This window comes from Dama dama, chromosome 15 (genome assembly GCF_033118175.1).
Source record: "Dama dama isolate Ldn47 chromosome 15, ASM3311817v1, whole genome shotgun sequence".
Lineage (NCBI taxonomy): Eukaryota > Metazoa > Chordata > Mammalia > Artiodactyla > Cervidae > Dama > Dama dama.
Genome location: NC_083695.1, coordinates 63,736,295 through 63,750,878, shown reverse-complemented (window position 1 = coordinate 63,750,878; position 14,584 = coordinate 63,736,295). Strand labels below are relative to the sequence as shown.

Genomic DNA, 14,584 nt, shown 5'->3' with positions numbered 1-14,584 from the left:
GACTTTCCTAGGCAGAGAGGGTGTACACGGTGGAGGGAAATTTTTTTTTGGAGGGGGCTGGCTTATAAAAAAATCACTGGATGTCACTGTCCCCTCCCTTGGCCTGACCTCAGCTCACAGAATTCAGCTCCCATATTCTCCCTGCTCCAGTGCCCCCACTTCTGTGGTTCATCCTGCACGCCTCAGTCAGATTAATCATTAAAAATTTTTTTTATTTTAATTTTTTATTTTGCATTGGAGTATAGCTGATTAATAATGTTGTCATAGTTTCAGGCGGACATACATACACATGTATTCATTCTCCCCCAGACTCCCCTCCCATCCAGGCAGATTAATCTTGAATTAGGAAACTTCCAGAGAATTTATTTTGCATTCTGTGTCCTGGTAGAGACCAGCACAGATGCCATTGCCTGCATTCAAGGCCATTTTGTGGTTGAGGCACACTGCCAACCCCGTGTTCTTTCTTTCCATAGACTTTTCTGTGTATATTCAGTGCTGTGTACCAAATGCTACCCAGCCCACCTTGGAAACTCCACCTTAGGGACTTCATGAGGAAAACAGCCTTGTGAGTAGCAGAAGACATGGAAGATGATCATTTTTATATGTAAATTAAGTGATCCCTAGGCAGTAACATAACTATCCATGAGAATTTACTATTTGGAGAAAAGGTAGGCTACTACTTTGCTTCTTATGGGAAGCTGAGGTTTTGAGATTTGTGATGCTGGGAAAAAACAGGCCAGGCAACTTCAGGAGGGACAGGAAGAGCATGCAGTGAGCCAAGTCTTGAAAAGAGAACTGGGTGAGACTTTTGTTTTAATTAGCTTGAAGAGTCTAACCTACCTGCAGTTGAAAAGAGAACATCAGCTGCTACTCAGAGAAGCCAGCTGAGGAGAAAGTGGTTTTGAGCCTCAGATACTATGGATGATGCTCCTCCTCCTGAAAGAAGCTAGAATTTGTTGAACACTTTGTAACACTGTGGTCATCGCTTGTTGTGTTTGACCTCATTTAATGCTCACCCTGAGCCACTGAGGCTGATGGCTATTATTCCTGTTTTATAGATGAGGAGACTGAGTCTTACCAAGGTTAACTGACAGAAGTCAGCTCGAGCATCTAGTTAAGTGGCAGAGCAGCAGCTGAAAGCCAGGTTGTTTATTCCAGAGTCCCTCAAATTTTTAACAGGTGTGTGTGGGTAAGGGGGTGTTGATGGGTGCCACTGCTTCCTAAAGGCTGCCGGCAAGCACTGTATGTGATCTAATCTCCCCAGTGAACCCTCTCCAGAGAAGTTAATATTGTAAGAACTACAAGGATATTTTAAACAGTCAGAAGAGGGTGAATTTGTCAGCATGTTCCCTGGTCTTTCCCAGGTGAGTCTTGAAGCTTGGCATTCTCTCGGCTGGGATATTCCTACAGTGGAGGGCAGTCCAGAGATGCTCTTTCATGCTGTCTTTAGTGCCTCATCAGGGTTTCAAGGCTGTTAGTCTTCTCAACTAGAATGTAAGGTCTCTGAGGGCAGGCACCATCTCTTATCTTGGTTGATAAATTTTGATTACCACAGCTGGATAAAAATACCCCCTAAAGATTACGCATCTCTTTTTAAGGTGTGTCAGATCTCTGAACAACCTTCACAAAGTCTCACCCAGTTCTCTTTTCAAGACTTGGCTCACTGCTTTTGGCTGGGACTGTGTAGTGCCTCTTTGGGTGAGGATCATGGGTTGAAAAGAACCCCGGCTTGGGGGCCTGTGCCAGGATCTCTCCTACTTCTGCAAGATTTTTCAATGAGTTTTCACGTCTGTCAAGGCTCAATTTCTTCATTTGCAAGATGGATATGGAAACCTTATAAGGGGTTCTTAGAGTAGAAATGATGTACAGAAGGGTCTGGCTCACAGTTGGCCTTTAGGAAACGAAGAGATGGTTCATCTGTCTGTTCTGAAGCATGTGCAGAGAGCCTGCATAGTATGCGTGCACAGTAAACGGGTCTTGAAATAATGGTGTGGCTCCTTGAGACCCGACCTTAGAGAGCAACTCTGAAGTATCTTAAAATACAATGCTTTTATGCAGACTGTCCTTCATTGCTTGACTTTGCATAGGAAGGCAGAACCAGAGATGAATTTCTTGGTTCTTGGATGCTACTTCAGGATATAAAGCCTGATGCTTTATTTGATCAAGTGTTGGTAATATCAACTTCGTGCTAAGCTATTCATCCATCTCTTAAAGCAATACATGGATAATAGGACTAGAGCAGCATCTCTTCACCAGAATACTTTTCCTTTTATAACAGCACTTTACAATATTTCATATAACTTTTAAAATTTAGAAACACCTTATGGAATTAGATATTGTTCATTTCTTTTTGTAGGTGAGTAAACTGAGGCTGATAGAGTTTGGGTTTAAATCCAGTTCTTTTAACTTTTTTTTTTTTTTCTGTATGTGTGGTTGTTTTGCATAGCCAGTAAGCACATATAGAAACTGTTAGCACAGTATATTTTTCTTCATCTATTTACTTTTATTCTGTGTCTTTATGATTAAAGTGGGTTTCTTACAGCACATAGTTGGGTCTTGTTTTTTGATCCACTCCAATAATCTCTTTTGGGCTTCTCAAGTGGCTCAAACAGTGAAGAGTCCACCTGCAATTCAGGACTCCCTGGCTGGAAAGATTCCCCCAGAATGGAATGGCTACCGACTCCAGTATTCTTGCCTGGTGAATCCCATGGGACAGAGGAGCCTGGGGTCGCAAAAAGTTGGATGTGACTAAGCATGCAATAATCTCTTTTAATTGAGGCATTTAGAACATTGATATTCAAAGTGATTATTGATATAGTTGGATACACGTAGAACAACTGAAGTAATAAATGTGTGTGTATATATGCATACATATAATGTTTATTAATATATAAATGTATAATAGGTACCAACTGATTTCCAGGTAATCTGGTCTAAGAAATAACATAGGTTAAAAAAAAAAAACCCAAAAATTTTTTACTGAATGTTTGCTATGACCTTGACACTATATTGAATATTTTTAGTGATTTTAGCTTAGTTGGAGGAAAACTCGTTTCAGAAATTTACACTGTATTTTCAATGCTTGGATGTAGCTTTTATACCTGATAAACTAAAAATTTGCCTAAAATTAGCTCAGAATGTAATTAAAAGGGAAAAATAGCCAAAGTACTGCAATTCATCGCATGATGAATAGATATCAGCATATCACATATATTATTGTTAGGCACCAAGGATCTGATGCAGTCCTCAGTCTCCAAGCCTTGGGTTCAGGGGTTATTGATTCTGGTCAGACTACATGTGTTCCACCTCAGTTATTAGACAAATGCTGCTGAGAGGTTTTCTCAGAAAAGATGATGTTTTCAGTGTTTCTATTGGCTTTTTGCTAAGTTAGTATACTGTGAGTAAAATTGCAGAACATCTAAAGAAAACAAGCAATTCCTGAATAAGCCAGTATTATGAATTGAGGTATTTAAGTTATGTATTTGCAAAAGACCCAGAGTCTTTTTACTGAATGGAACTTTTGTTCCCTCATTCCTGAGCGTGGTAGGGGCCTGCACTGCAGATGTCTGTATGATATACGATGTGGTAAATATGTAGCCTTAGGAATTTTGTGGTTTAAAAGAGAAGTTGAGTGGGAATTAGGGATTAAGATTGGACACCTCGCCTGCCATATCAAACTCACCCTTCTTTCTCATTCTCAACCTCTAAAAGACCCCTTTTCAGCTGTTTAAACTTTTTTTTTCAGCCACACACAGTAACTTCTTAGTCTCTTCAGTTACAGCCTGTGGTTCAACCTTCACTCTCCTGAGAATTCAGTCTCCACAGGTAGACATTGTGTAGTGACGACTTCTGAAGAAAGGTGTCATTTATATCCTTGGCTTGCCTCTATTAGTTTGAGGTTATGTATTTACAATTTAAGCAGAGCTAAGATATTTTGCTATTATCTAACGAATTTGGGAACCTGCCCTTGTTTCAATTATCTAGATCTCCTAAGTAGAAGGTCTCGAGGGTACTGGATGCTGCAATGAGACAGCTTTGTTTTGGTTCTGTACACACAGCCATATTTGGGAAACACAAATGGGCCAGTTTTTGTATTTGAGACTTGTCTCAGTTAACAATGCATGCTTAAGAAATGGTGTGTGCCCAGAGCTGTACATATAAAGAGTGTGAGGAGCTCAGGGCTCTGGAATGCCATGGACTCAGGAGTAGGGAATTGGCAGCGAGTAGGGGCCATGGGGTACTGTGTGTGTTGTCACCTGGCAGTCCCTGTGGACTATTTTAAGATAAAATATTTTGGTACAATTGCTGCTTTAGGAAATCTGGCTGAACATTCTAGTCATTTTATTGCCCCCTTGTCCTCATAAGGAACTGCACGAGAGTAGTTTGGCTTCATTAAACAAAGTGATCACTGGCAATTAATGTTGTAATTCCATGTTTGGGTGTTTGTTATGAGTTGTGAGAAAAGATTATATCATGTGGGGCTGCCGTGTTCTAGTGGACAAGATTGTTGGTGGCTGTTCTTTCTTTTTTTAGCTTTTTTTAGTCTTCTAGAATTTGCTCTTTAAAGTTCTAAAGATGACACAATTGCATATCAAATGCCAGGGATGAGACTAAAAACCAATTTCCCATCATTTAAGAAGACGTGTTTTATAACCACATTATCTACTGTTTGGAAAATAGAAATGAAACTTCAAAGTTACCTGTAACTCTACTCTACTACATCATTGTTAGAATTTGGTCATATTTTTCTTTGTAGTATGTGCATGTGTTTTGATTTTTACATATTTATAATCAGAAATGTCATGCAGACTTGTTAGTGCTTTTTATTCACCTAATCTTTTTTAATTAATTTATTTTAATTGGAGGCTAATTACTTAATAATATTGTGGTATTCACCTAACCTTATAAGAAGTGTTTTCCCATGTTGTATGTTCTACATAACCATTATTTTCATAATAGTTCAGTCCACCTAGGAGGTGAGTGGCTGTTGTAATTGTCTCCCTGTTACTGAACACAGCAGTGTTTCTAGGTTTTCATGATTAATAAAGCTGTAGTAAACATTTCTGTCTAAGTAGCTTTATTGTTATTTGGCATTCTTTCTCTGGGCTAGGTTCCCCTAAAGCACAAAGGATGTGAGCTACATTAAGTCTTGATGTTCTATGCTGAAAACAATGGTAACAGTTTATAGTGTCGCTGACTGTAGGAAAATGTCAGTGGCTTTGCATTTGTTCACACTGAGCATTAATGTTTTTAAACTTGTGGACTGATTTAAGAGGTGGAAAAAATGGTTAGTCATATTTTTTTCTTGGAATTTCTTCATGCCTTTAACAATTTTTCTTGCAATAAGTATTGAGTACACTGTAAAACAAGGATAGTAATCCTATTATGTTTATTGTAAACCATGCGTTATATTACATAACTTGTAATCATGTATTACCTCCTAAATTCTGTTGTCTAAAGATGAAATAATTTTACATGTATAAGACTTGAAACTCTTTAGGGCTCTTTTGCTTATTGCCAATTTTGTTGGCAGAATCAACTTTGCACGTTTACTGAAAGACTTCACATAAGTATAAAAGGGGAAAAAGTAATTGCAGATTTATCAGTAGCTAACTTTCCAACTCTGGATCTTGCTTGATCTCACCTCTGGCAAGGGCCTGGGATGAAAGTGTGATGAATTTAGTGGGAACTTGGGCATGGGATTTCTGAATTCCAAGATTATTAAATAAGTCTTATTACCATCACGACTCTCTTTAATAGTGACTAAAAATAAGACTAAAACAAGAATTAAAATCTTCCATTTTTGTTGGGTCAATGCCTCTGGCAACTAGGATTGGTCTGAATGTTTGGGGAGATGAGGGAGAAGGCTTTAGTGGGAAGCAACAATGAGATTAACGACTTGGAAATGGGAAATCTCATTCAGGATTCCATGGGAATGATGAATAGGATACACATGGAGTTTAGGGCTTATTGAGTACCTGGGGGAGATGAGACTAGAAAAGTCATTGGGACTTCATCTTACAGAGCCTTACGGTAGGTTAAGGAATTTGGACATTTACACCAATGTTTCCCAAAGTGTGACAATTTAAGGTGATTTTAGAAGGTGTGCCATTGAACATTTAAACATTTTAGTGTTTATCATTCCTTGATTCTTTCTCCTTACAGAATTTATTCCTCTTCTTTCTATCTTCCTATAGCATTTAGGTCAGATCACTAGCAGAGGGTTACCCATCATATTATATTAAATGGGACATATCTGTTGTCTTGCAACTCCATGATGGCCTCAAGGGCAGCAACTGTCTGATTCACATTGGTCTCCTATGGGCTAGGCACTATTTTGGATGCACAGTAGGTGTAAAGAAATGCTGTAGGGGAGAAGGAAATGGCAACCCACTCCAGTATTCTTGGCTGGAAAATCCCATGGGCAGAGGAGCCTGGTAGACTACAGTCCATGGGGTCGCAAAGAGTTGGACACGACTGAGTGACTTCACTTTCAGCCTTGTCAAACAGGAGAAGTGATAAGGCAGTGTCTGATGGGGGAAATATCAGTTCAGGTAGAATGAAGTGAGCACAACAGATCTGAAATACTAATAAGATTACTGTCGTGAGAGCATTACTTAAACTGTTAGTTTAAAATACTGGAGAAAAGTCAACGAAGCTGATCCAGGCAGAGGGGGCTGGGCAGACCATAAAGCCATGTTTACTAACTACAGATGGCCACTCACTCTTGTTCCGTTTCCTCTGCAGCTTCCGCCAAGTGGCTGGGCCAACAGATCAGACCAATTTGATACGCCCATCTTTAAGCTCTGAAGCTGCTGGACACTAGGCTGAAAACAAAATCATATATATTTTTAAAAACAGCATAAATGCTTTACGCTTTTCCTGTTACAAAGAAAAAGAGGTATAACATAATGGGGCCTCTGGTCGGTCATTTCAAGAAACCTCACAGAGAAACACCGGATATTTAACCCAATATATACAGTTCCCTGGCAAGTTTAACGAGGTACCCACTTTTAGGTTTCACACTTGACGGTAAAAGCAATAGATGATGAGAATGAGTGGTGGCCAAGGTCACAAAGTGGTAGCCTGTGGACTGCTTTGCTTCACAGGTGTGTTTTGACTGACACAGCATTAAAAGTATAATCTGACATTTAAAAAAAAAAAAAAGAAATGCTGTAGGGATGGTATCATCTGGCCTGTGTTTTAGATAAACATTTTTCTTCCCTAGGAGGTTCACTGCCTTTTTTCCTTTTGCCCTGCCCTGCCCAACCAGCCCCCTCTGAGCTTATAGAGAACCCATGGATCTTTTTTTTTTCCCCCTCCAATGGGCTATACGGTGATTCTGAGGCTTATTGGGCCATTGTAATGGTCTGGGAATGAGGCAATGGAAAAGAATGGTGAGTGTGAGAATGGAAAAGCAGAGGTGGCTGGGGTGCATGAGTCATGAGGGCAGAAGAATTGACTAGACAACGCAGCAGGTGTGGGATGGAAGGTCAGGGGGAGGGAGAGAAAGCAGTGCACTCAGACCTGCACAAGGGACGTTCACCCCACCAACACTAGTGGGTGCCTGCTCTGAGCTAGGCGTCATGCTGGATGTTAGGAGACGGAGATGAGCAAGACCCTGTCCTGCTGGAGGGGCCTCACTGTCCAGAGGGTTTGATTAGAGGAGTGGAGACTGGGAAGGCAGGGTGGGAAAAGATGAGTAACAGCCTTGGCCAGTTTTTGTAACTGATTACCAGGACGCATTGCACATTTGGTGAGCATTTAGTACACAGTACATAGGACATGTTTGGTGAGTGATATCAGAAGTTATAAGGGGAAAAGGGCACTGACCAGTTCATGCATTAGCTGTGGAGGGTTGATTCTCATCTGGAATTCAGTGTCCATTGCCAGGAGACCAAAGGTGCTCTGAGGAGGAAGAAGGATATGAGGCTAAGTAATAACTCCATTGTGTATATGTACCGTGTCTTTATCCATTCCTCTGTCAATGGACATTTAGGTTGCTTCCGTGTCCTGACCATTGTAAATAGTGCTGCAATGGAATAATGCCTTTTGTAGCAACATAGGTAGACCTAGACACTGTCATACTGAGTGAAGTAAGTCAGACAGAGAAAGACAAATATCACATGATATCACTTACATGCGGAATCTAAAACAACACAGATGAACTTATTTATGAAACAGAAACAGACTCACAGACATAGAAAACAAACTTATGGTTACCTGGGGGAAGTGCGGGAGGAATAAACTGTGAGATTGGGATGGACATATACACACTCCTATATATAAAATAACTGACTAATAGAGACCTGCTATATAGCCCAGGGAACTCTACTGAATACTCTGTAGTGGCCTATATGGAAAAGAATCTTAAAAAGAGTGGATATATATATGTGTGTAACTGATTCACTTTCTGTACAGCAGAAACTAACATTTTAATCAACTACACTCCAATAAAAATTCAAAAGAGAAAAAAAGAGGAGTAGGAGGGAAATGGGGCTTAGTAGATGGAGTGAAGAGCAAGACTACGGGAGACTTTTTCTGATTCTGTTTTTGCACTGAAATAGTAAGGGTGTTTGTTAGATTTCTATTTTTTAGGAGCCATAGAGCCCATTCACCCAAGGAAAGCTCAGCAGGAATAAATGAATGAAATCCATAATAGCACAGCTGTCCTAGTAGCCTGAGGGGCTCATGGAACTTCCTTCCAAAACAGCTGGAAAACCAGGCGAAGGGGCTAGGTAACCTGCACGGATCCTTCTGGTTCTAACAGTCTATGTGAAATCCTCCAGGAAGTGAGCATGTAGTTGGAAAGGAATGAGGACACAGCTCAGGGTCCTCTAGATCTTTAAACTCCTAGAAGAACTACAGAGGTCCTATTATAGAAGGAAGAGCCTCATGGCTCAGTGTAAACGAGTCCGCAGCGACACTTAGAAATCCGGACCAGAAAGTGCTTGGGGGAGGAGGAAGGAGTTAACTGTCTTAAATTCAGTGGAAAGGTCAGTGAGGCCCTGACCACTGCAGAAACTGCTGGGCTTGGCTATGTGTGTGCACTGGAAACCTTTCTGAAGGCCATTTTAGATAATTGGTTAGAACGGAAACCATATTGGAGGGTTTCCAGGAGGAAATGGGAGGATGTGGGGGATGGCCTTTCTGATGTGTTTTCCTATTGCTCTCTCTCCAGAAGCATCAGTCTTTTCACAGAAACCATGTGCTTGTTGTGTTCTGAGCCCCCTACCATGTCATGGAATTCCAGGCTGAAGTTAATGTCAGGGTCAAGTTTATCCTAACTTCTTCCCCTTGAAAGGAAGTGTTAGCAACTTAATGTTTATCCTTTCTGGCTTTCTGAAGAGTCTCTGCACCCTCTCTAATAATGTCGAGAATACATTTGAAGAGAAATGACTTAACTAGAGATTGAGAAGAGGATGAACTGTCAAATAATTGGAGAAACATGCCTTTGCTGGCAGATCAGCAAGTATAAAAGCAGTAAGGTCAAGCATGTGTTGTGGGCTTTGTGAGCTGTCCATATTATTCTTTTCAAGCCATTGGAAGTACCTGCAAACATAGTTATAGATAGATAGTTCTAGATAAATAACTATTGGTATAGATATCAAGTCCCAGATTGGATTTCAAAGCTGGAGTATTATCATAGTTTGGTTGAATGGGAAACTAGTTTCTTGTAGCCAAGCTATAGTGGAGTTAAAGACAGTCTTTGATTATTTTGAACGTAAGACTTGAAAGTGAGGTTCTGAAGACTAAATAGAGATGGGGGGCAAAGTTTGTAACTGAACACTAAATGCTCAGTTCCGAGGATGACACAGTGTCACCGTTCCAGTCTCTTGCAGTTGTGTGTGTGCGTGTGTGTGTGTATGTGTGTTTGGAAAGAAGCAATGGAGATAAAACACTGAAAGTCATAGGGAGCATGCTGTGTGAGAGGTCACCCAGGGGCTCATTCTCCTCCAAGAATCTTTGCTGGACCTTGAATTCATTTTTTACAGACAAACTCAACTCCTCCCTTGTCATATATTCCTGAATCATCCATATAAGGAAGGACCTTTTTTCCTTCCCCAATAAACAGTCCATATTTAGTTATTGGATTCTGTTTCAGCTGGAAACATGAGCATAACTTTTGCTTTTTAGTAATTATTCACTGTGTCATTAAGACTTATCTCAGAATTATAGGGTCGTGGAATCAGAGTGTGATGGTGCAGAACCATTAATTATTTGGATGCATTCTTAGTAAGACTGACTACTTCACATCTTGTTCTTTTGGTTGGAATGTCTGTGTTGATGTGTGGTGTTTTGACCAAGTACAGATATCCCGACTGTCCAAGGGGTGGAATGGGGGCTTGACCCTACCTGGCCCACCCAAGCTGAGACACTGTAGGTTCCTGCAACCCCCCAGGGGATTGCTGCTCCCTTGCAGTGGTCCAGTTTTGCCACTAGGCGGCACTGTTCATCTTTTTGGCTTTTACCCAAAGGCCCTCTGCCTCCTTTGGAGGGGACTTGGGGGAGAAATTCCAAAGATGTGCCATCATGTTCTCAACCGACTCAAACGCTTTACAGCTTCATTTTTAAATAAATAGTAAGTGTCAGAGGTTTTTATGTAAAATAAACTATCACATTCTACATATGATGGCAATACTCGAACTATCTCTAAAGAAACTGCCTGGATTACATTGAGACTTCCAAAGACTTCAGCGTTCTGCTCAGCCTTAGTTTGTGCAGCTTCCTGATAGCATCCCCACCGTCCTGACTCTGAGCTTTTCAGGCTGTAGGGACAAAACCGATTGCTGAGCCTCTTGGGGTTCAGCTGTGGATGGCCTTACTCAGGAGAGAGGAATGATGACTCTCTTTTCTAGCAAAACCTTGGGGGCTCCCTCCTCCCCCTCATCTTGTGCTGCTTGGGTTGCAAAGATCCAGACGTTGCCTCTGGCTAACTGAGACTGAAAGGGGGATTTATTGGCAAGATCTCAGGTAGTTTGGAGTTAGCCAGAAGCAGGAGAATCACCCTCAGAACAGGGGCAGAAATTCAGAGGCTGAACTGGTGGACTCAGAGCCAACACAAGGCCCTAGAATAGTCTGGGTGGGGTGCCGTTGCTGTTGCAACTACTGCCGGGGACAGGACACCGGGCACCATCCTTGGTACAACTGCCACTGCTGCAGTTTTTATTTTAAACTACCCCCTGCTTCGTGTCACCTGCTGCCTATGTAAACAGTCAAGTGAGAGCAGAGCAGAATCTACCACCCCCAAAGTCTCTGTGTGCGGAGCTGGTAACTACCTAGACATTGCCATCACCGCCTACTGCTGTCATACAAGTTCCTAAGGTACTGGAGTTGTGTCCTACCACCCTGGGCCCATTCTCTTTCCGTCTTGTTGCAATCCAGCCGCTAAACTGTAAACACTTGGCCTGGGGAGGGCCCTCCTCCAGGGCCCCCCTCCCTCCATCGAGGGCGCTATACCTGGCATCTACTCTGGTTGGTGGATGTTTGGGGCAAAGTGATAGTATTTGGGATTCTGTCCCTGCTCATATGTACTTTAGACCACTTTTTAAATAAGGGTAGGGCTGACATCTAGAAGCTACTAGTATCTGTACTGAGAAATATAAAATGTACAAAGGGTGACCTACATATAATAGATGGTCAAGACTCAACATGTATGAGTTGAGGCCTCCTTTTTATTTGCTTTATAAGACATTTCCATTAATTTCTTCTCCAGCCTAAGAATGCTATTGTGCTATGTACTTAAAAAAAAAATTGAACTAATAGTTGATTTATAATGTTGTTAGTTTCAGGTGTACGGCAGAATGATTCAGTTTTATATGTATATTGTGTGTATTTATAGTTCCCTGCATTATACAGTAGATTCCTATTGTTTATTTCATATATAACAGTGTGTATCTGTTAATCACAAACTAATTTATTCTCCCCTCCCCACTTTCCCCTTTGGTAACCATAAGTTTGTTTCCTATGTCTGTGAGTCTATTTCTGTTTTGTAAATAAGTTCATTTGTATCATTTTTTAGATGCCACATAAAATTAATATCATATGATATTTGTCAGATTTACTTCGCTCAATAGGATGGTAAGTCTTTCTGTGTTGCTACAAATGGCATTGTTTCATTCTTTTTAATAGCTGAGTAGTATTCCATTTATGTATTTATTTTTAAAATTAAAACAAACTGTACAGAGGGAGTTGATAAATGAATTATGGAATGTTACAGCCATTAAAATGATGAGTATGACTGTAAAAATCCAGAAAACTGTTCATGAAATATTTGAGAACTGGAACACAAAGCTGTCCAGACATTGTTTACAACTATGTAAATACTGTTTATGCAGATAAAGGTTAGAAAGGATTGTAAAAGAAAAATACTCTCTATTAAGATAACTGCATGGTTGAAACAAAAACGTTTCTTCAGTTGTGCTTTAAAAGTTAAATAAAACCTTAGCATAATTATTACAAGTATTTAAAAAGTAAAGCATTTGGATGATATCCTGACATCCTTTTTGGCCCTGGGAAGCAAATGAAGGTGTCATAAAACCAAGATTGGAAACCACCCGAGCGTACGGAACACAGCAGGTTGTGTTCTTAACTGAAAGAGTGAATGGTTCCCCAGCTTAGGGAACAGTCTGAGGGGCATTTGAAGGTCATGGGTAGTCCCAGATGTACTTGACGTGACAGAGGCAGAATCACTGCTCGTTTGAGCTGAGATGGACTTAGAATGATTTCCCTTTTGCCCCCAGGTTCTATGCAGTCAATTCCAAGGGCAGCGAACAAGATAACTGCCCAGAAAGGAAACCAGTGCCCGATTTCAGTGTTACAAAAGGAAATTAAAGCATGTCCCTTGGTGCAGACCCTGGGACCATACCATGACCTTATTACAGAATTCATGAACCGGGAAGTTGATGGCCTCTACACCATTGTGTCTCACGTTTGAAAGTACATAGAGACCAGCTGGAGATCTTGTTAAAATGCAGGTTCTGATTCAGCTGATGGAAGGTTTGATTTCTACCTTTCTCCATTTTTCAGTAAGTTCCCAGCTGATGTCGGTGCTGCTGGTCTGCAGACCACATATTAAGTAGCAAGGTTCTTCATCTTTTGACGATTTGCTTTTCAGATTGTCCTTCAGATGTGTTCAGCTAGACATTGTATTCAAAATAAGTGGAAGACCTGTACCTTGAAAACTGCAAAACACTGCTGAGGGAAATTAAAGATCTGCATAAAGGGAGAGAGTCCATTCTTATGAATTGGAAAATTCAATAAGGTTAAAATGCTAATTTTCCCTAGATTGATATATAGGCTCAGTACGTTCTCATTCAGAATTTTTGTAGGCTTTTTGTAGTTTTGGTTTTTGGTGAGAATTGATAAGATGGCTCTAAAATTTTTATGAAAATGTGAAGGACCTAGAAGAACCAAAATGATTTTGAAGAAGAATGAAACTGGAAGACTCACATTACCTGATTTCAAGACTTACTATAAAGCTCTAGTCATCAAGACAATGGATTAGATAAAGACAGATCCATGGAACAGAGTCCGGAGATAAACCCCACACGTGTATGGCCAGTTGCTAAATTGCTTTATGCTAAATGAGAGAAGCCAGGTACAGACGGTTACATATACTATGATACCATTTAGATAAGATTCTAGAAGAGGTACAACTATAGTGACAGCAGCCCAGTGGTTTTGAGGGAACTTGGGATGGGACCTTATTAAATGAGAGGGTTACCATTTACATATCAGTGAATAAGTGGACTGCATTCCCACCTCAAGGCAGTAGAGTGTCTTTCCTACGTGCCTGGGCCTTCAGGTCAGGCTGTCTGGATTCCAGAAGCAACTCTGTCACATGGGTAGCAAGCTGTTCACCTCTGTATGCTTTGGTTTCTTCATCTCTGTAAACTAATACAGTGCTAGTACTTACCTTGTAGAGTCTTTGTGAGGATCAAGTGAATTAATATAATTAAGGCACCTATAGCGTTTCTTGGAGCATAGTAAGCTATATATAATCTTATTATTAGTCCCCAGTAACCAGATTGTGTTGTGACTTTACTTCTCTGTCCTGAAAGTTTGTTCTTTCCTTCACCCTCTCCCTGATCCACAGGGACTTGTGTAACTTGAGGTTTTTAATAGCATGTCAGAGGTGGAATGGATTCTTGGATAGTATCAAAACCAAGTATGGGTGGTGAAACAGATGTCAAGGAGGTTGTGTGATGTGTTCAAGGTCATGTCAGTACATAGCCTATTAAGAACCGGAAGCCTGGCTAAGTGTCTCCTGGTTCAGCCCCCTGGTTTTATCAAGGCTTATATATAGTGTTTGCATTTTTAAAACCATAGGGATTTATCTCGAACCTGCCATTCATCAATTCCATTGTGTGTTTGTGTTTTTCTGCAGAGCAGTACAGAGCCCCAGTTGCAGAAGACTTGTCTTGTCACCACCATGAGCTCTGGTAAGTCATTTAAAATCCTGTCTTTCTCTTCTTGATAAATCTACAAAGTTGGACCATTTGCTCAGAATTCCCACTTACTCTTAAGGCCCTAACTGTGTTTCATTTTTTATTTTTTGAGTCCTGGGTAGGTGCCAAAGCTT

The 14,584-nt window shown here is 40.7% G+C and overlaps 1 protein-coding gene across 5 annotated transcripts in view; it reads left to right on the top strand.

Annotated features, from left to right (window-relative positions):
- SORBS1 (sorbin and SH3 domain containing 1) overlaps window positions 1-14,584 on the top strand; it is a 232,300-nt gene that overhangs the window by 97,298 nt on the left and 120,418 nt on the right. For all 5 annotated transcript variants that reach the window (XM_061162242.1, XM_061162241.1, XM_061162244.1 and 2 more), the window contains exons 4-5: window positions 12,023-12,081; window positions 14,390-14,444. In XM_061162242.1, the coding sequence (XP_061018225.1) occupies window positions 12,046-12,081; window positions 14,390-14,444 (91 nt within the window). In that variant the 5' untranslated portion in view covers window positions 12,023-12,045. The remainder of the gene's footprint in view (window positions 1-12,022; window positions 12,082-14,389; window positions 14,445-14,584) is intronic.